This window comes from Mastomys coucha, unplaced genomic scaffold, assembly GCF_008632895.1.
Source record: "Mastomys coucha isolate ucsf_1 unplaced genomic scaffold, UCSF_Mcou_1 pScaffold3, whole genome shotgun sequence".
NCBI classification, from domain to species: Eukaryota; Metazoa; Chordata; class Mammalia; order Rodentia; family Muridae; genus Mastomys; species Mastomys coucha.
In genome coordinates, this window is record NW_022196909.1 from 11,329,456 (window position 1) to 11,344,455 (window position 15,000).

General features: G+C 52.8%; 1 protein-coding gene across 6 annotated transcripts in view; it reads left to right on the forward strand.

Moving 5' to 3' along the window:
- The window catches only part of Cdh23 (cadherin related 23), a 402,933-nt gene that overhangs the window by 89,913 nt on the left and 298,020 nt on the right, over positions 1-15,000 (forward strand). For all 6 annotated transcript variants that reach the window (XM_031347990.1, XM_031347992.1, XM_031348002.1 and 3 more), the window contains exons 4-6: positions 8,637-8,779; positions 9,435-9,482; positions 9,615-9,707. In XM_031347990.1, coding sequence (XP_031203850.1) covers positions 8,637-8,779; positions 9,435-9,482; positions 9,615-9,707 — 284 coding nt within the window. The remainder of the gene's footprint in view (positions 1-8,636; positions 8,780-9,434; positions 9,483-9,614; positions 9,708-15,000) is intronic.

Genomic DNA, 15,000 nt, shown 5'->3' on the forward strand with positions numbered 1-15,000 from the left:
GAGAGAGAGAGAGAGAGAGAGAGAGAGAGAGAGAGAGGGCGAGCACCCTGGGACCAATTCAGATGTAGCAGGCTTGTCTCTGAGCTGCCCAGCCCCAATTTCTCAGTGAGTTTGTTGGTCCCCCCAAGGACCAGAATGCACAGCAGGTGTGAAGATCCCCTTCTGGAGTCAGGTGTTTGAATCAAAGCTGCTTTTTCATTAAGATCTGAGGCAGCCCACTTTCCCCTCTTCCTCTGGACACCCTAGTGCTGTGGCAGAGAACCTCAGCCCCGAGCATGGCTTTTTGTTCTCTCCAAGCACTGCTATGATTTGGCCACTAACTCCAGGTTCCTTCCTGGTATTGGTGATGGAGGAAGCTGGTCGGAGAGGTTAGGACCTTTTTCTGACATCTCACAGCAGTGGCTGAGTAGGAACCCGGGGCACCCAGATGCATTCTATCCCGTTGATTCTGTTTTAAAGCAGAGAATCCTTGGAGGCAGCCCTGTCCACAAAGTATCTACTGGGCTGCTTGTTTTTCCTGACAGGGTTTCTCAGTGTAGCCTTGGCTGTCCTGGAACTAACTCTCTTGGTAGACCAGGCTGGCCTCGAACTCACAGAGATCTGCCTGCCTCTGCTTCCTCAGTGCTGGGATTAAAGGTGTGTGCCACCACCATCCTGGCTACCTACTAGGGCTTTTGTCCCTGAGTCCAAGCCCTCACTGCCCTGAAGATGGTCACTTTGCCTCTCTGAGCCTTGGCTTTCTTACCCTTCTATGTAGGGCTTTCATTAGAAATAAGGAAAAAGTAAATAAAAATAAGTGAAAAAGTTCCAAACTGAAGACTGTTGGCCTCTCCCTGTGCCTGATGTGTGCAGGCCTTCTTCCCTTAGGCAGCCATGAGTCCATTCTTCCCTGGTGTGGGCAGTTTCAGGAGAGCTTCTATTGGGAATGGAGGTGAGCTGAGGGCTCTAGACACGTGGCTGCTCCCTCTACCCACAATAAGGGTCTCAGAGGGAGGTGTGGCCTTAGAGAGAGGTGTGGCTTCAGAAAAAGGTGTGGCTTCAGGGGAGGTGTGGCCCCCAGAGAGGCGTGGCCTCAGATGGAGGTGTGGCCTTGGAGGGAGGTGTGACTTCAGGGAGGTGTAGCCTCAGAGGGAGGTGTGGCCTCTGGCATCCCAAGTGGGCAGAGATAGAATTTAGAATAAAAAAAAGGGCCAAGAGGTCAAACCAAGTTCAGAATTCCAGAGGGGGTAGGGGAAGCCTGACTGGGGCAGAGGAGAGGGAGGGAAAGCTAAGACAATAGAGAGGAAGGTGCCTAGCAGGTTGTCTGATCCCAGAGGGGGACAAATGGGACCACAAGCTACAAGGGCAGCTGGCTCTGAGGGGTGTCCTGACCCAGGAGAGGAGCAAGCAGCAGCTGTATCTCTAGCAGGTGGTGGACTGGGTTTCTATCTGCGTGTGTGTGTGTGTGTGTGTGTGTGTGTGTGTGTGTAGGGTTTGTGGGTGGGAGTGGGGCACGGAGCAGTTCTGTTGGTCACTAGTGACACAGAGTGGTACAAATGTCACCAATATACACGGCACACGTGTACCCATGGTCCTGGAATTGCGGCTGTGTAGCTCAGCATCATTCAGATAAACTTCCCAGCTTGCTCTTCCCTATGTGAGGTGACAGGGGCATTGAGGGGGGTGGGGTATCTCTGTGGCTTCTGCTTCCACCATAATGCTTCTGTTTCTGAGGTGACCCCTGTACTCCTAGCCTGACTCTGTCCTTTCTAACTGCCCTGAGCCTGGTAGGGACAGACAGCTATATCCTTGGATTGGGAGAGACAATGGGTACCAGTTGATGTAAAGTCACTTTACGTCACAAATAGCAAGAGATTGGCTTTCATATGTCTTTTAAGGTTGATGGTAGTGATTACACGGAACCCAGGATTGTGAAGGTTTCTGCAGTTGACTGTAGTAGACAACGGTTGATTACTAATGTCTGCATGGGAAAGGGCTGGGTCCAGCTAGCTCTCTGACCTCTAGGTAGTTGATGGAGGGATCCTGGGGGATTGAAAGGGTCTTGCCAACCTGTCCTAGAGCATGAGCATCTGTCTATGTTCAAGAGTGATGGCCTGTTGCTTGCTGCCCAGAGCCAGAGAAGCTGAGGGCAGAGAGACAGCCTGGGGTACATGTAGAGGCGGTGTAGGATCTCAGGCGTGTAGCAGGATTTGTGTGTGCCACAGTGTGCTCAAGTAGGCTGGCAGCAGCTTGGTCCTCTGACCCACAGTGCCATGGAAATGTGACTGGCTAGGGAGAACTGGGGAGAGGGTTGTGCCTGACTTGGCAAGAGCATCAGACACGGGGAGTTCGGATGCCAGGGGACCAATCATAGATAGGCTTTTGGACACTGCTTCTTTAAGGCAGAGCGTGCTTAGTGCTCTTGTTCATTCCACAGCCCCTGCCCCAACTTGGGGAATACTCCTGGATCACAGCCTTCTCCTCAGATTAAAAACTCAAAGGCTTACAGCTTGCCACCGACCTGCGTTTCTCCCCCTCCCCTCTCCAGGCAGGCAGAGATCCACGGCCCTCTCCCTTCCAGTGCAGATAACAACAATAACGGTAATAACAGTCATCCAGGCCGGCAGCTGGGGACCCAGCGGGGACTCAGGAAGCTGTGATTGTCCACCCCTTGCCTGGAAGGCAGATGTGACTGGCTGCTGAAGGCCCAAGGCCACCACAGAGGACTTGTCCCCAGCTCTGTGCTTCCCAGAGACCATAGCTGCCTGCTCCGGGAATCCCTACCTCTAAGATGGGGCAGACTGTCCCAGAATAGGACACTTGGTTGACAGGAAGAGACTGGATAGCCCCGAGGAAAGAACCCAGGGCCAGTGCCTACACACTCCCAGCTGTGTGGACTCCAGTTCTGGCGTTCCAAGTCAAGTGCTACTGATTTGGGCTTTATTAGGTGTTGCCCGTTAGTGTGGTAATTAAGATCTAACTGGCCACACTCTCTTCTCACCATGGCTCCGGGGTCCACCTGGGGACGGCTTCTCTCCTCATCCTGCGCTTAGCAGGACTCAAGATTTTATTGAGCGGCTTTGGAATCCAGCTGCTTCTCAGGCTAAGGGAAGGGGACAGACAGGCTGCTGCTCCCCCCCCAGAGCTGACAGGAATGTGCTCAGAGACGGGCCGCCAACAAGACAGGCGAACACACGGGTTGGCTTCAGAGATGAGGAACTGTGAGGACAGAGAGAGACCAGATGTCCTTTGGGGTGGGTAGACTGATTGACCAAGTGTTTGAGGAAGGCCCCGAGGAGGTTAGCTGCTGCCGAGAGGCGAACATTGACCCTGGGCATAAGGTGACTTCAGGTGGCAGTGCACAATCGCAGCACAACTATGAACTTGGTCCAGTCAGGAACTACCAACGACAATGGGACCAGAGAGCATAAACTATCGGGATCTGTCGTATCGCGGAAGATTACTAGAGTCCCAGGGTGGTCTGATTTATTTATCTAACTTAAAAAAACCGTGTGAACCAGGGAGATGGTTCAGTGGTTCAAGCACTTACTGCATACACATGAGGACCAGGGTTTGAACTCCAGAAACCCACGCCAGGCAGGCATGGTAGCCATCTTGCAATTCTAGCCTCAGAAGACAGACACCGGATCCCCGGTAAAGCGAGGCCAGGCATTTGTCTGAGAGCTCTGGGTTTGATTGGGAAACCCTGCTTCAGCGGATAGCATGAAAGAGAAAGAGAAGATGATTCCTGATATCAACCCCAGGCTTCCAACATACACTGCATGCGTGCCCCTATGCCCACACCTGTCCTCACACATGTGGATATGCCTTTTAAATTTAGAGTATGCACATCTTGGAATTTATCCCCTTACTCAATGTGAGACTGTGGCTTCCGTAGACTGTGCCATCTCCAGAACATGCCTTGGCTTGAGGCTCACGACTCTGTGCCTGTAAAACCTGCAAAAGATAGAGTCCCCCCCTACTCCATCCTTCCTCCGAACGTTGGCACTCCATTTCATGAGGTACTTGGGAGAAGTAGGAGTGTGCGTTGTTTATTTGTCACCGCGTGGCTAGCTTATTTCACTTAGCACAGCATCTCAAGGCTCATCTACGCTGTAGCGAGCGAGCGTCAGCATCCCCTTCCTTCCCAGAGCTCGATGATCCATTGGCTGCCTAGGCTGTGTTTTGCTTTATCCATCCATCTGTGGCTCCTCGGGCTGTTTCGCCTCTTGACCACTGTGGAAACTGTTATAGCTGCGGGTTTGCTGTAGACGAAGTACTTCAGTTTTAAATGTCCTTCCACCCCGAGGTTAGACAGGGCCCCAACCTGGCTGGGCACAGAGTGGAGCTGGCTGTCTCAGTAGGATGACCCTTCCCAGCCAAGGTGGGAGGCCAAATGCAGAAACGCCTCTGGCTGTACTGATTGAGCCAAGAGGCCTGAGTCTGAGCCATTAAATCATGCCAGACTTGGAGCGGTCCCTCTCTGCATCTAAAGCGGGAGCCATAAACCAGGCTGACTTACCGGCAAGCACTCAGAGCTCGGTTGTTTATAGCCAGCGTCTGCTCGGATTGGTAGATTCCTGTGCTGCGCCCATTGTTAAATATTTGAATATGGGTCTGCAATAAACCACTCCGGGGCTTCTACACATGACTGCACATCTGTCTCCTGAAGAGAGGGGAGGGAACACTGTCTAGGAGTTGGTGTCCTTAGCGCCCCACCAGCCAGCTGAGCCAGCAGGGTCCCTCGGTAGTGAGCGCCCACCACACCTCAGATGCCCCATCTTTGGGGTTTTCTCAGAGACAGACCTTGTGATGGATTGATTGAGGCTGGAGTTCTTGTTCGTGGTAGGGCGTCCAGTGACTGACAGGTGTTGGGGGCTCTAATGATGGTGTGAAAAGAGCCTGGGAGATGCCCGCAGCACCATAGCCAGGTGGTTGACTAGGGGGGAGATCCCAGGAACCCTAGAAGAGGGGTGGGGCTATGAGGCAGGGACGGATGGAATTCCTGCTGCTGTAATAGAGTACTACAGACTGGCTACCTTATAAAGAAGGGAGGTTCATAGCTTGCAATTCTGGAGACTGGAAGTTGAGGAGCTTGGTGCCCATGTATGGTGAGGGCCTTCGCTGTGCATCATATCACGGCGGTGATCATATGGTGAGAGTGACAGAGTACTAGCTCAGGGCTAACAACTTCTTGTGAAGCAGAAAGTGCTTTTGCAAGGACCTTAGCCCATCTGGTTTCTGGTTGCTTCCCGAAGGTCTCATCCCCAAATTCCAGCATTTATGAGATAGGGGTAGCTTCTAACACAGAAGCCTTAGAGAGCACACGGAAACCACAGCATTTATCTTTGTCACCGTCCACAGCCATTCACTGAGTCCCAACACCAGAGGCATCCATCAGTTCCCTGGTCCCTTCTGTGCTGGGTGTGGCATGGGCTGACTCTGGCAAAGAACTGTGGAGCCTGACCATTGGAGGCTAGGCTGGGGTGCACGTGGCACCGAGGGAGACACAGTACCAGCCCCTTTTCACGCCATCATCAGAACCCCCTTCCCCAGGACCTGCGAATCCTTGGATGCTGTACAACAAACAAGAACTCCAGCTTCATCCACTGCCAGTGGGAACGGAAAATGGCGCAGGCACCGTACAAGGCCGTGGGGATGACGCCTCAATAAGTTTAGCATAAAGTAGCTCTATAACTCAGCAGATCTACTTCTAAGCATAGGAGGGACAAATTGAAATGAGAATTCAAACACTGCCTTACACATGGATGTGCCTATCTACAGCATTCACAGCCCAGAGTGGGAAATAACCTAGACCTCTGTTGATGGAGAAGCAGATGAGCAAGATGTGTTAGAAGATTAGTCAGCCATCTAAAGGAGCAGAGCTCTAACACGGGCACCCACATGGACCAGTGATGCTGAGAGCCACACCCAGGGCCATAGACTCTTGCAGTTCTGTTGATCTGAACATCCAGAGTCAGCAGGTCCCAGAGATCAAAGTGCACAAGTTAGGAACTGAGAAGTGATTTTGTGACAGGCAAAGTTTCCCTCGGGGTAGAGGGGGCAGGACGGGGGTGGGGTGGGGGTGGCGATGGAAGATGGTTGCTCACCATAAGTGCATGGGAGGGGACCAGGTTGTACCTTTTGAATAGTGAAGGTACTTAATTTTATGAGATGGTTGTTTTGTGTGTGTGTGTGTGTGTGTGTGTGTGTGTGTGTATTGGGGGGGGCGAATTCCTGTAGCCCAGACTGACTTCATTGTGTAGCCAAGGATAATCTTGAACCCCCAGTCTTCCTCTCTCCGCCTCCCAGGTGCTAGGTTACAAGCATGCAGTACCACACTCAGTTCATGCCTGGTATGCTGGGAAGCCCAGGCTTTGTGCAGACTAGGCAAGCAAGTACTCTATCAACTGATCTGTAACCCTAGCCACCAGATTTTTTTTTTCTTTAAATCACACCAAGTATTCCACATCCAAGATTCTGTCACCTTCAGGTGGGGACACAATGGTGTGGGACCTGCGCACCCCAGGGACTCCCAGCCAGGATGGTAATCCTGTAAAAGATGATCCCGATCCCGGGGACCTGGGCTAGAGCCAAGTCCCACAGACAGACAGACCACCGGATTTCTGCAGGGATGGCATGACCCAAGATTGCCAGTTGGGGCGGCTTGCCTGCTTTCCAGAGAAGCCAGCTCTGGCCACTTCTGCAGAGCAGCCAAGAGCACCGGGCGGGGGAGGAGGTGCCCAGCTGAAAAACTGTGGGGTGTCTTGTCTTAAATATAATATTAAATCAGCACCTTTAATTAGTACGCTTAGAAAGGCCACTAGCAATTACCTGGGACACCAAGAAGGCGTGATCTGGAAAGAGCCTGGGAGGAAGCCACAAAAGACCATTTTGAACAGCACATAATTGAGGAGAAAATGGATAAAAGTCCAGGAAATTACAGGGTGGGTGACAGCGGCTGATGGCCCCATCCCTATCCTGCCCAGAGTCCCCCTCCCTGGGAGGACCCAAGTGTCAGGCCTGGGAAAGCCATTTGGGATATCAGGTTCAGTCACACGACCTTGGCTGCAGGGCTGATGTGGCCTTCCCACAATTCTCCTTGGCCAGCCAGATCCTCTCCTCACTGGGCCCTCCGCCTGAGTCAGGCGGGACAAGGCTGGCAGGTGAGGCCTGCTGCTGAGGACTGCAGGCTGTAGAGCTTTATACTGTGGAGGAGCAGGGCATGTGGGGAGTCCTTGTTCCCTACCCCCACCCCCACAGAAACCAGGGGTCAAAGCTAGAAATGCCTGCACAGCTTTAGAGTGCATCTTTTAAGAATGTGTTGTGTAGCCGGGCGGTGGTGGCGCACGCCTTTCATCCCAGCACTTGGGAGGCAGAGGCAGGTGGATTTCTGAGTTCAAGGCCAGCCTGGTCTACAGAGTGAGTTCCAGGACAGCCAGGGCTACACAGGGAAACCCTGTCTCGAAAAATACCAAAAAAAGAAAAAGGAGCGTGGAGCTCCTTGCCGGCTTCTTCTCAGAGCTCACAAGAGTTGGCTGTCCCTGTCAGCTTAGAGCTGTCCCGTGATCAGAAGCTCCTGAGCCACGCAGCCTCGCAGCCCCCATTCCTTCTCATTTTCCTTTGGGGCTGTTGGTTAGACATGGACTCAGGATTTGGGCGAAGAGATGGCATCTCTCCCATTCTGCATGTTCAGCCAAGCCCTTAAAGGAAATGGGATGGCCCAAGCCAAGGCTTTGAGACGGCGATGCTCTATCTTCCCTTCAGAGACTTCCACACTGCACACCTGGAGACCTAAGGGCCTCCTAAGGCTAAGGTGACCAGCTCTCCCAGATAGCCTGGAGCGTTGGCACTTATGCCAGAATCTCCTTTGTCCTAGGCAGACGGGGCAGTAGGCTCATCCTCTTGGAGAACCACGAGGGAGCCAGGGAACCCCAGGACAAGATATTCTGTGCCAAGGCTTCCGAGCCAGGCTAGGTGCCACCCTCCTGATGCTAGGGATGGCCGGCGTCCAGAGCACTGCATCCTGAAGAATATGACCCCTGCCTCTTGGTCCTCTTCTTGAGGGCAGGAACCAGACCCTGTCAGGGCGAGTCTCGGAGGGATACAGCTTCTTAGCCTTGGTGCTGGAATATTTTGCAAAAATACTGTGAGCTAGACAAGGCGTGTCTCGATTTGCAGAAGATGGAAACCCAACCCAGTAGAAGTAGGCACCAAAGACCTAGGAAGGGTGTGGTCCCTATAGCTGGGACATCCAGAGCCTGAGCTGGTACCTGGCCCTGTGGCCGTGCACCTCCATCCCACCGGGAATCCCCTCTCCAGCTCCGTAAGCTCTGCTAGCTTCCTCGGCAGCCCCGTCCTCAGGCATGGTATTCTTGTGGGTGCCAAGGTGGCCCACTCAGCAACCCAATGGAATGAGAGCCTAAGTCCCAGAGCTAGCTTTGGTTGGCTAACAGGTGGTCCAGGACAGAGGTGGAGAGCCTAGTTGCAACCCAATGATGCTTAGGAAATTTGGGGGTGATTCCTTGGCCTCTGGAAGACCTGGAAGTTTATGAGGTGGCTGTGCCCTGAAGGGATGCCCCATCATTTGAGCAAGATAGGAAGAAATGAGCATGAACCACTGTGTTTTCTTTTCCTCTCTTGTTCGACTACTCCAGGTTCTTCTGTGACCCAGTTGCTCGCCCGAGACATGGACAATGACCCTTTGGTGTTTGGGGTGTCTGGAGAGGAGGCCTCCCGCTTCTTTGCTGTGGAGCCTGACACGGGTGTGGTGTGGCTCCGGCAGCCACTGGACAGAGAGGTAAGGCTTGCGACTCCCGAGGCTCAGCCCTTTTCTGGAGGACAATGGAGGAGGGTGGCTCACCATCTTCTTTTTGAGGGGGAGGAACCCTCTTTCAAGGTCCCATGGTACCTCTGCTGGGTCCATTTGTCTCAGTGGTAGCTCTCTTCCAGGACTGTGTTAGAACTGGGGATGGACCGGGTCAGATAGGAGGGTTTCGGGCCAGGAGTAGCATTGGGTAAGCAAAAGGGAAGTAGCCATGAGGTCATCTCTTGCGTGGGGTGGAGCAGTCTAACTACCCCTGCAGATTCTTCTAGAGCAACAAGCATGGTTGTCCTTAGCCAATGAAGGTAAGGGTCTGAACATATCCCCAGGCCTAGTTCTCTCCCATAACTCAGGACATGGCAACGGAAGAAGTACTCAGTGGTTTGCTCTGCAACCCACAGACACAAGGAGGCACAGCCAAGAATGGCACTCACTTTGTTCACTCTCTGTCTTCAGGATGGATTCAGATTCTACACTTGCTCCCCAAGTGCTCAGGGGTAGTGCTGGCTTTTTAGGGGTACCTTTGGAGACCAGGCCCACATGAGGTCCTGGGCGGTGCTAGAGACCGCGAAGCCACACCCAGAGCCTCTCTAATTCTGTTCTCTCCCTCTCTCCCTCCCTCTCCATTTAGACTAAGTCTGAGTTCACAGTGGAGTTCTCTGTCAGTGACCACCAAGGGGTAAGTATCCCTTGCGGCCGTGTTGTTCTAGAATGGCTGTTCCTGGACTCCTCAGGTCTCTGGGCTGGGTGGGTGGGATGAAGCCTGAGGGGAGAGACCTCGTTGAGTTGAGCCCTGTCCATTTCTCCCCAGGTGATCACACGGAAAGTGAATATCCAAGTTGGAGATGTGAACGACAACGCGCCCACATTCCACAACCAGCCCTATAGCGTGCGCATCCCTGAGGTAAGTGCTTTCTAGGTCATGTGTGTGGTGGGGATGATGGTTTCCAGGGCCATGGCTGTTCTCCAGTCTGGCTGAGTAGTATGTATGGCTATCTGAGTCCAAGCAGATGCAACTGTCTCCTGTTATACTCTAGCTCAGGTTCTACTTGGGGCCAATGAGAGCCACCCATCCTGTTGGCCGGTGGATAGAGCCTCAGGCCTGAGAGAAGGCCTGCCTACCCCACGTCTTGGACCCCCGGCATAGCTCACCCGACCTGGAGTTAGTAATAGAATGGGAACTGGGAGAAGCAAGTGTTAGGCCCTCTCTCCTATCTATAACCTGCTGTGAGTCTTAGACAGGGCATATGGACAGGTCTTACTGCAGATCTGTTTGCCTTGGCCCGAATCCGGTTCCTGCAGGACTGGGGAACTTGTAGGTCCCTATCTGTGTGGTCTGGCTTGCAGTCTCCCAGGCTTCTCTATTGTCTACTCCGAATATGTTTGCATGAGTGCATGCGTGTAAAATCAAGCCATCGCTGGTAATTGAGAAGTACAAATTATTGTATTACAAACGGTTCGTTAATAAGCTGGCTCCCGACAGCACCAGGGCTCTTTTCGCTGGCTCTCCCTCACCACAGTGGCTGATGGTAGTCTTAAGAGTTGGTGGTTAGCTATGAAAATACCTTGCCTGAGGCTGGTAAAGAGCTTCCAACTGGGTGTTCCTCAATCCTGCCCCTAGGGCTGAAGCTGGGGGGGGGGGGGGGGGGGGGGGGGGGGGGGGGGGGGAGGGTAGCAGTAAGAGCTAAGGTAAAAACAAGAAAGATACCCCGGAAGGGTAGGCTGGCACCAGACACTTGTGTCATCTGTCACTGTATAGGGAACAAGAAAAGGCAAGAATTCCCTAGGCTTATGTGGGAGAGGGACTTGCCCAAGGTCACATGGTTGTGACATTGACCCTAACTCCTGGGGCAACAAAGATTCCTTGAAGGAAGAAGGGGTCTTGTCTCACATCCCAGAGGTCCTGGCTATCGCCACTCAGTGGTGAGCCAAGGGTCCTACACGTGTCCCAGGTGGAGGCTGGGAAGACAATCGTACGGCTAGGACTGCCCAGTGGTACCTACACCCCTTCTTCACCTGGGACAGGATGGAAGGAGAGAGAGAGAGAGCCCGCATTCATTGGCATGGAGGGGCATGGTACCCTGCCATGCCTGTGGACAGCAGCTTGTCTCCTGGCTCTAGCTCACTTGGAAGTGCCCCTAATTCAATTAAGGGGCTCTACGTGCCAGTCTGTGCTCCAAGCCTGGACTCAGAAGCCAAGGGCATGGCTCGGAGTTAATGAGCCTTGTGCCCATTGCTCAGCTGCTGTCCTGGCAGGCCCGGCTGTCCTCTGTCCTCCCAGGAGAGGGAATGGCAGGCAACAGCAGGGGTGGGAGAACAAGCAGTCCTGTCCCTTCCTCCCCGGCCCTTGGGCCAGAGGCCAGTTCTTTCCTCTCTCCTCCTACAGACATGCGGCCTGCAGAATACCACCCTTGCCGGAACCCCCACCCTGGGGTCCTCCAAGTCTCTTGGCTTCCTTTGTACATTCAATTAGCAAGGATTGTCCAGTGTCTCCCCTGGCTTGGTTCTGTGTGACTCTCCTCAGGAGGCCTGAGAGGCTACATTAGCAGAGACAGTAAACATTGAAGGCCAATAGCCCCAGGACAGACCCCTGCCCACGCATTTAACCCCTCTGGGCTTAGTCTTCCTTGTCTCCTAAGAATGAAGCCCTGACACAGATACCTGCGGAGGAAGGCTGCCCCAGAGGGCACACAGTGCCAGAGGAAGGCCTGTGCAATTTATTTGGTCACTCTGTGTCCTGATATTTGATGCTGGCTTTGGGGCTGCTCGGCGTGTCCAGCTAGATGGTATCAGTTAGATGAAGGTGTAGCCATCTTGGCATGGCCCAGTCTGGGCCTGGTGTGGTCACCTGAGCTGGAATTGAGCTACTTGGCTCAACCCTCAGCTGGGGAACCAGCACAGGACCTGTTGGCCCCTGGCCTGGAATGGAGGCTTGAGTTCACTGCTTTCGTTAACTCGTGAGTCCCCTGGACATACCATGGTCCTCTGGAGAGGCAAATCCAATGGCGGAGGCCCTGGAATGGGAGCAAGGGGAGACTGTAGATGTGATGGGACAGAGGGAGGGGCAGGCATACTACAGATCCTGCTGGGAAGGAGTACCTGGTAGCTGCCAGAGTGACTGGCAGTTCCCAAGGCTTCCTGGAGGAGGTGGCTTTCCAGTAGACCTTCCACGAGGAAGGACAGAGGAGATAAGAAACCCAGCCTCTGGTCCTGTCATGCAAACTGCTTGTTTAAGACTTTATATCTGCCTTAGCCTTTCTGTGTGTGTGTGTGCATTTGTGTGTGTGTGTGTGTGTGTGTGTGTATGTATGTATGTATGTATGTATGTAGCTGCTCACTTAGGGACCGACCAGGATATGTCCTACCAAGAATCTAAGGGTGGAGCCTAGCAGGGCATGCTCTTTACCTCCCGGGATTTCCTTATGCTTTGGGGATAGTGGAAAAATTCCTAGACTGTGTCCATCCATCCACTCAAACTCCTCTATGAGCATTTAAGACACTGTACCAAATCCCTTACCTTCCTAACCTCAGTGTCCTCAACTGGGCCCTGACAATAACTGGTCTCTGTGGTCAGAATAGCATGGCTATTCAAGCCTTGCCAGTGAGCTCCCCATGCCAGGAGGCATGCAAGCAGAAGCAGGAGAACCATGTACCTCCAGACATCTAGCATGACATATTAGGGGGGGAGGGTCCTCCAGTGCCCCAGCAGAATTTCCTAGACTGCTCAGAGGTATTATCCCAGCCCTTGTGATTGGGCCTCAGTAGACCAAGGAGAGCCAGCCTAGGGATCTGATTCTGTATATGGGTCCTGTAGCCAGCCATGCTTAGGCAAGCCCATGACCCATTGCTGGGCTCTGTCCATCCTTTTCAATTTTTCTTTTGGACAGGGTTTTGTAAAGTCACCTAAGCTGGACTCAAATAGACTCTAGGCCCGTGCCACCACACCAGGGAGGCTAGAAATCTGCAAGCTGGTGACAATGAGCCCAGCTAGGGTTAGAGAATTTCACAGAATGACCACGAGGCTTTCTGAAGGCTGCCGAGAGCAGCGGACTAGGACGAAAACCTTTATTACCCATGATGCCCATGGGGACCTCAGTCCCTGAAGTCAGGAAGAGTGGAATGGGAGGTACTTACATGAAAGCCCAACCCCCCAGCCTGCCCAGCCCTGTGCCTGGTACCTCTAAGGGTCCAGCCTCTCTCCGCCAGGAGAAAGCAGACAGGTGTGTGTTTGCATTTGTTTGTGCTGTCTTCCTTCCTGCCCACTCTCCTCCCCTCGCTAAGCGGCTCTCCGTGTAATTATCCATTTTATCAGGGCGAAAGGCCCTGCAATTCAGTTGTCGAAGCTCTAACGAGGGAGCTCAGATGCTTTCAAGTCTGTAAAGAAAAGGGAAATCCGGCTAGAATTGGCAAGTTAATTCACCAAGCCAGCCTCGGCAGACCTCATTAAGCCCCCGTGTATTCATTTCAGCCTAATGGCTGTCACGCTGACTGCTGTTTGATTTGCTGTAATAGACTTTTATGGCCTGCCAATTTGCTCAAACGTGTTTGCCTGTGTCTGTGCCCAGCGGTACTGCTCCACTACCTCAGTGAGGGGACCGGCCTGCCTTGCTGACCTTCAGCGCTGCCCAGCCCGCTGCTCTCTGGAGGCCAGTTCTCGGTCCTGCAGGGTGCCGAGGGAGGTGACCCTGATGCCGGGGGCGTTTGGACAGAAGGGTAGATGTGAGGTTAGAAGTCTTGAAGGGCTGGTGGCTTCTGGGACAAGCAATTGAGAGTCCCCTGGAGTCTCAGGGACACTGTGTCCTTGGTTTTTGTACAAGTACAGCCTCCTCCGCTGGGCAGCTCCGGCTTTTATCCATCTGGTCACAACATACCTTCCACCTCACTCGAGTGACTCCTCCTCTCAACTATAGAGCTAGTTCAGTACCTACAGTCTGTCTGCCTGTCTTTCTCTATTCTCATAAACCTAACTCATTAAAGTTCAACTCAATTGAGCCGTCAAAGCCCAGGTGGGATCCGTGCAGCCTGAGCTCCAATGTGCTTTTTTTTTTTTCATGAATACAACAAACATTTTTGAACAGCTACTGAGCGGGACCCAGGATTCTTAGGCAATGTTATCATGCAGGGGAGGAAAGGGGATTCCCCGACTTTCTAGTTATGCTTCTTTGATGAGTAACTTATTCTCTGTATTCATACTCTTTCTCATCCCTCTCCATACTCCCATGTCTCGTCTGTCTGTCGGTCTGTCTGTCTGTCTAAAGGGGCTTTGCACGTCAGGCAAGTGCGCTAATACTGAACCACACAGCCAGCCCCCTGTCATCTTTTTATTTAGAAACAGTCTCACCAAGTGATCCAGGCTGACCTTGACCGTTCGATCCCCCTGCCTCAGGCTCCAGAATAACTGGGATTACAGGGCCTGTACCACCAGACCCAGCTCAGACCTCTGCCATCTTCTCTAGAAGACAGATGATGAAATTTGTCATCAATAAAATCATTGGGTCCATGCTGATGTAGGTAGGGTAAGTTCTTAGCTTAAATGGTGCTGAGTGACTTGAGATCTTCATCCTCAGGGAGGGTCATTTTATAAGGAGAGAACCCAGTGAGTGGTGTCAAAACAGGCCTCAACTTATCAAATGTCGTGACAGTTTTGTGCGTGCGGCCTCATGGAAGCATGTGGGGGTATGTGCCGGGTTCTAGTAGGATGTGTAGGAGTTCATTAGAGTAGGTAACTAATATGTATTTTCTGGAATCTTTTGTTATCTTCTTATATACTGGAATTTCCCAAAGAAGGTGAATTCTAACCCAGACTAGAGGCCCTGTTGAGGCAAGATGGTAGGTGGGAGCATGGAGTTCAGGTCCCTTGCAGGTCTCCAAGCTACTTCAAAGAGAAAACGGAGGCAAAGCCAGGCTGAGAGTGGGTTCCCTTGGGCTCTGCTCAGGTCTCTGTGGCAGTTGGATCTCAGAGAGATCTTTGTCAGCTGTGGCTTAGGTGACTGGCTGTGAAGAGGCCCGGCAGTGTAAGGAAGGTCCTTCAGAGAGCAGGCCTAGGGTCCTACTGGGTCCCCCGTTCTGTCACTTAATAAGGACAGGCCTTGTACATAGAAGAGATGACGGGGTGGCCCTTGACCAATGATTTCTTTTATTACTGTGATGAGACCCCATGACCAAGGCCTGGGCTCACCCTAGGAAACTGTAAGCCT